The 6,000-nt window shown below is 57.0% G+C and overlaps 1 protein-coding gene across 1 annotated transcript; it reads left to right on the forward strand.

Annotated features, from left to right (window-relative positions):
• The first annotated feature begins 1,982 nt into the window (after nucleotides 1-1,982).
• On the forward strand, nucleotides 1,983-5,636 carry LOC129646877 (intestinal-type alkaline phosphatase-like). The gene is made up of 11 exons (XM_055573750.1): nucleotides 1,983-2,131; nucleotides 2,210-2,326; nucleotides 2,440-2,555; nucleotides 2,747-2,921; nucleotides 3,001-3,173; nucleotides 3,425-3,550; nucleotides 3,639-3,711; nucleotides 3,806-3,940; nucleotides 4,032-4,223; nucleotides 4,439-4,555; nucleotides 4,683-5,636. The coding sequence occupies exons 1-11, from the start codon at nucleotides 2,065-2,067 to the stop codon at nucleotides 4,976-4,978; spliced, it is 1,587 nt and encodes a 528-aa protein (XP_055429725.1). The 5' UTR covers nucleotides 1,983-2,064; the 3' UTR covers nucleotides 4,979-5,636.
• Nucleotides 5,637-6,000: the final 364 nt, after the last annotated feature.

Below are 6,000 nucleotides of genomic sequence, written 5' to 3' on the forward strand. Positions count from 1 at the left end.
TTTTCCTGTGGTCATGTATGGATGTGAGAGTTGGACTGTGAAGAAGGCTGAGCGCCGAAGAATGGATGCTTTTGAACTGTGGTGTTGGAGAAGACTCTTGAGAGTCCCTTGGACTACAAGGAGATCCAACCAGTCCATTCTGAAGATCAGCCCTGGGATTTCTTTGGAAGGAATGATGCTAAAGCTGAAACTCCAGTACTTTGGCCACCTCATGCGAAGAGTTGACTCATTGGCAAAGACTCTGATGCTGGGAGGGATTGGGGGCAAGAAGAGAAGGCCATGACAGAGGATGAGATGGCTGGATGGCATCACTGACTCGATGGACATGAGTCTGAGTGAACTCCGGGAGTTGGTGATGGATAGGGAGGCCTGGCGTGCTGCGATTCATGGGGTTGCAAAGAGTCTGACACGACTGAGCTACTGATCTGATCTGATCTGATCTGAACACACTAACAGGGAGAAATATCAGCAACCTCAGATATGCAGATTATACCACCCTTCAGGCAGAAAGCAAAGAGGAACTAAAGAGCCTCTTGATGAAAGTGAAAGAGGAGAGTGAAAAAGCTGGCTCAAAACTCAACATTCAAAAAACGAAGATCATGGCATCTGGTCCCATTGTGAAGTGAAGTTGCTCAGTTGTGTCTGACTCTTTGTGACCCCATGGACTGTAGCCTGCCAGGCTCCTCCATTCGTGGGATTTTCCAGGCAAGAATACAGGAGTGGGTTGCCATTTCCTTCTGGTCCCATTACTTCAAGGCAAATAGATGGGGAAACAATGGAAATAGTGACAGACTTTATTTTCTTGGGCTCCAAGATAACTTCAGATGGTGACTGCAGTCATGAAATTAAAAGATGCTTGCTCCTTGGAAGAAAAGCTATGACTAACCTAGACAGCATATTAAAGGCATTACTTTACTGACAAAGGTCTGTCCAGTCAAAGCTATGGTTTTTCCAGTAGTCATGTATGGATGTGAGAGTTGGACCATAAAGAAAGCTGAGTACCGAAGAAATGATCCTTTTGAGCTATGGTATTGGAGAAGACTCTTGAGAGTCCCTTGGACCGCAAGGAGATCAAACCAGTCAATCCTAAAGGAAATCAGTCCTGTATATTCATTGGAAGGACTGATCCTGAAGCCAAAGCTCCAGTACTTTGCCACCTGATGCGAAGAACTGACTCACTGAAAAAGACCCTGATGCTGGGAAAGATTGAAGGCAGGAGGAGAAGGGGATGACAGAGGACGAGATGGTTGGATGGCATCGCTGACTTGATGGACATGAGTTTGGGCAAACTCAGGGAGTCAGTGATGGCCAGCATGCTGCAGTCCATGGGGTGGCAAAGAGTTGGACACGACTGAGCAACTGAACTGACTGATTTACTACACACAAACATCAGTGCTCACCCAGTCTGGCCTTCAGTAATTAAGACACAGACAAGGCCCCCGCTCTGCTGTCACCTCCAGCCCCATCCTTCTCCATGGCAGAGGGGCCCCATCTAGCCCAGTGCCCACCCCACCGGTCCAGATCAAGCCTGCTGAGAAGAAGAGTGTCTCTCCGCCTCAGGAAACCAAACCTAGGGCCCCAGGCCCAGGCTCTGTGCTTCCAAGTACACCTCCCTCAGCACCCAGAACCAACGCTGAGGCTCAGAAAATATACATGAGAAGGAAGGAGAGATGGTTCTCCCACAGGACTTGGTGAGCAGAGGGATGGGAGAGGCCTCAGTCAAGACCTTGAAAGTGTTCCTCAGGCCTAAGACATCTGCACCCTAATCCCCACCCTATCTTGAAGAGACAGCTGGGGACCATCCTGTGAGGGAGGGACCTGAATCCTCAGGACTCCTGCTGGCTCAGCCACATCCACCACGTCCCTCTGGCAACAGGTCTCAAAGTCATATGGCAGGTAAGGGGCAGGGTGTGGTTACCTGGGGCTCTGGGAGGGACACAGAGACATTTATAGCAGGGATTTAAGCCCGGGCAGCCAGTGCTGCTGCTTGTAACCTGGTGTCCCAGCCTTGCCTGAGACCCGGCCTCCCCAGGTCCCATCCTGACCCTCCGCCATCACACAGCCATGCAGGGGGCCTGTGTACTGCTGCTTCTGGGCCTGCGGCTACAGCTCTCCCTCGGCCTCGTCCCAGGTAACCGGGTGACTCCTGGCACCCTACTCACAGTGGGTGGCTCCAGGCTGACCTGACCTCCACTCTCCCCTTGAGCAGTCGAGGAGGAAGACCCCGCCTTCTGGAACCGCCAGGCAGCCCAGGCTCTTGATGTGGCTAAGAAGCTGCAGCCCATCCAGACAGCTGCCAAGAATGTCATCCTCTTCTTGGGCGATGGTGAGTGCGCTAGGCCGGTCCACCCCTGTCCCCCCACAACCCTGGAGCCCTGGGCTGCCGGCTGACCCAGGCTGGCCCCAGGGACTCAGACCTGACACAGTGTGTACCTTCAGGGATGGGGGTTTCCACGGTGACAGCCGCTCGGATCCTAAAGGGGCAGATGGCTGGCAAGCCGGGACCTGAGACACCCCTGGCCATGGACCAGTTCCCATACCTGGCTCTGTCCAAGGTAAGGGCCAAGTGGCCTCAGGGTGGTCTACACCAGAGGAGTGGGTGTGGGCCTAGGGAGCAGGGTAGAAGAGAAAGCCCAAGGAGGGTTGAGGGCTGAGATAGGGGCTGGGGGCTGTGAGGATGGGCCCAGGGCCTGGGTCAGGAGCTGGGTGTCTATGCCAGCAGAGCTGAAGGCATCTCTGTCCCCAGACATACAACGTGGACAGAGATGTACCAGACAGCGCAGGGACGACCACCGCCTACCTGTGCGGGGTCAAGACCAACATGAGGACCATTGGTGTAAGTGCAGCCGCCCGCTTCGACCAGTGCAACACGACACGTGGGAATGAGGTCACGTCTGTGATAAACCGGGCCAAGAAAGCAGGTGGGTTTGGGGGTCAGTTTCTTGGGCAGGGACAGGCTCAGAGACCTCGGTGGCCCACTGTGACCTCTGCCACCCTCAGGGAAGTCAGTGGGAGTGGTGACCACCACCAGGGTGCAGGATGCATCCCCAGCCGGGGCCTACGCGCACACTGTGAATCGAGACTGGTTCTCTGATGCTGACCTGCCTCCCGATGCACAGACATATGGCTGCCTGGACATCGCCACTCAGCTCGTCTACAACATGGACATTGATGTGCGACATGATGGGCACAGGGCGAGCTGGGCAGAGGGGGTGGGATACACTCTCAATACAGTTCCAGGCAACCCACAGTCCTGGGGTCTCGCAGGGTCTCTGTTGGTGGGGATGGGGGTCACCCTGTAGAAGTTAAGTGGTGGGGACAAACCATCCCACAGACCTGATTGGGGAGGCAGGGACTGTGTGAGGGGGGGTGAGTAAAGGGCCAGCCAGGCCCTGAACCCACTTGCCCTAATCTCTGGTCCCAGGTGATCCTGGGTGGAGGCCGAAAGTACATGTTTCCTGCGGGGACCCCAGACCCTGAATACCCAGATGACAATGGAGTCCGGAAGGACAAGCGGAACCTGGTGCAGGAGTGGCAGGCCAAGCACCAGGTGATGGGGGCTCATGGGTGTGGGGGTTCAGCGGGGCTGGGCCTGGGGTGTTGGGCTAATGGACTGAGGTCTGGTTTTGCCCTCCCAGGGAGCCCAATATGTGTGGAACCGCACGGAGCTCCTTAAGGCGGCCGATGACTCCAGTGTAACACACCTCATGGGTAACGACCCCACCCCACCCACACCTGCCCAGGATGGGTGCCATGGGCCCCCCATCCCCAGCTTGAGGGTCACCATTGGTCCCATTTCCAATAGGCCTCTTTCAGCCAGGAGAAATGGCCTATGAAATCTTCCGAGACCACACCACGGACCCATCCCTGGAGGAGATGACAGAGGCGGCCCTGAGAGTGTTGAGCAGAAACCCTCGGGGCTTCTTCCTCTTCGTGGAGGGTGAGTGTCAGCTCCTTGTGGATCAGAGGGGGAAGGGGCAGCACTCAGGGTGGGTCTGGCATCACTCACCTTCCACATGACTTTCTTGCAGGAGGCCGCATTGACCATGGACATCATGCAAACACAGCTTACTGGGCGCTGAATGAGACAATCATGTTTGACAATGCCATCGCCAAGGCTAGCCAGCTCACCAGTGAAGCAGACACACTGACCCTTGTCACCGCCGACCACTCCCATGTCTTCACTTTCGGTGGCTACCCACTTCGTGGGACCTCCATTTTCGGTAACCCCACAGAGAGTGGCAGGTCCTTGCCCCTAAGTTACTTGGCACAAAGTGTTCTGAACCAGTTCTGCCAACTGGAGTAATAATAGTAACTGCCCTACTTCACTCTGGTAAGGATTAAACCAGTGAACACACAAGAGGTGCCTCGGCTCAGCACACAGGAGGCGCCCAAAAGCTGGGGTCAGTGTGATAACGGGGTCCCCTCTCCCCTGCAGGGCTGGCCGATGGCAAGGCCAAAGATGGCAAGTCCTACACCTCCCTCCTATATGGCAATGGTCCGGGGTACCGGTTGGACGTGGGCCCACGACCTGATGTGAATGAAAAGGAGAGCAGTGAGTGCAGTGGGTGGGCCCTGGAGAGCAAGGTGGGGGGATGGGAGGAGGGGAAGACCTTACTCTGGAACTCCTGGGAAGTGGAGGTCGCCTCCCTTCCTTCCCTGAACCACCTCCCTCCTCTCAGTGGACCCCAACTACAAGCAGCAAGCCGCAGTGCCCCTAGACAGCGAGACCCACGCTGGTGAGGACGTGGCACTGTTTGCACGAGGCCCGTGGGCACACCTGGTGCATGGCGTGCAGGAGCAGACCTTCGTGGCGCATGTCATGGCCTTTGCTGCCTGCGTGGAGCCCTACACCACCGACTGCCACCCTCAGCCCCATAGTGGTCCCTCGGACACCGCCCACCAGGCTGCCTGTCCATCCTCACTGGCACTGCTGGCCGGGGCCCTGCTGCTGCTGCTGGTGCCCACCCTGCACTGACCCCCACCCACCCGGGCCTCAGGGCCTCCTCCCCACCCCCAACCTTGATGGACCCAAAACACCCTGGAGGTTGAGGCCCTGACTTCCCTGTGAGAGCCACAGTCCTCAGTGCCCCAGACCTCAGTGACCTCGGCTATTTTGAGGAGCTGCCCCATATTCGAGGATATTCCAGGCAGGGCCTCAGACCACCCAGTCTCTTCTCCCCACCCAAGAGCCCTGCCTGAGGACCAGGCTGGCACCAAAGGTGTTCCCCACAGCAGACCAGTTCCCCACAGCGGACCAGAGCCTACGAGACCCCCACTGGGGGCTTCCGGGAGGCGTGTCTTCTGGTTGCCTGACTTCCAGGAGGCGTGGCTTCCGTCCTCCTGGAACCCACTCTGTGGGCACCTCGCTGGCCAAAGAGACATCTGGGGCCAGGAGTGCCAGGCGGCCCTCAACACAGTCTTCAGCAGCCCCTTCTAGGAACCCAGTGGTATCTTTACAGAGAGACAGCAACACAGAGGAGAGGAGACTTGTCCCAGGTCTCTCAGCTGCTGTGAGGGTGGCCCCGGTGCCCCTGGGAGATCCCAGGAGCAGCGGGGGAGCTGGGGGTGGGGACAGAGGCTCCGCCCTCCCGGGAGGGAGGAAGCAGCCCTCAAATAAACTGTTTCAAGTGTGATGCAGCAGTGATACTTGTGGGAAGAAAAGCCCTTAGCAGGTGGGGGCACAGAGTGTGTGTCTGTGTGAGGGGGGTGGTGATTCACATCAGGAGGTCAGCGAGGGGCTGATGAGAGGCTGACACTGAGCAAAGACCAAAGGCGGTGAGGGTGGGAGCAATGCAGGACAGCGGTGCAGGGGCCCCAAGGGGGCGTCAGCAGGGCCAGGTGAGGCCAGCATGGGGACCAGTTGGGAGGAGCAGAGCAGGTAAAGAAGGTCAAAGCTGAGGGAATGGGAGGATGGGGGAGGAGCAGGAACTTCATCCAGAGTGTGGGAGAGGAATGGAAGGCTGTGAACATAACATGGACATAAAAGGACTGGAAGAT

Source organism: Bubalus kerabau, chromosome 3, assembly GCF_029407905.1.
Source record: "Bubalus kerabau isolate K-KA32 ecotype Philippines breed swamp buffalo chromosome 3, PCC_UOA_SB_1v2, whole genome shotgun sequence".
Classification (NCBI taxonomy): Eukaryota; Metazoa; Chordata; class Mammalia; order Artiodactyla; family Bovidae; genus Bubalus; species Bubalus kerabau.

Excerpts from the sequence above, each read along its gene's own strand:
- LOC129646877 (XM_055573750.1), top strand. The coding sequence starts at position 2,065 with ATGCAGGGGGCCTGTGTACTGCTGCTTCTGGGCCTGCGGCTACAGCTC. Across the intron at positions 2,327-2,439 it reads CATCCTCTTCTTGGGCGATG|GGATGGGGGTTTCCACGGTG; the intron begins GTGAGTGCGCTA and ends GTGTACCTTCAG. Across the intron at positions 2,922-3,000 it reads AAACCGGGCCAAGAAAGCAG|GGAAGTCAGTGGGAGTGGTG; the intron begins GTGGGTTTGGGG and ends TGCCACCCTCAG.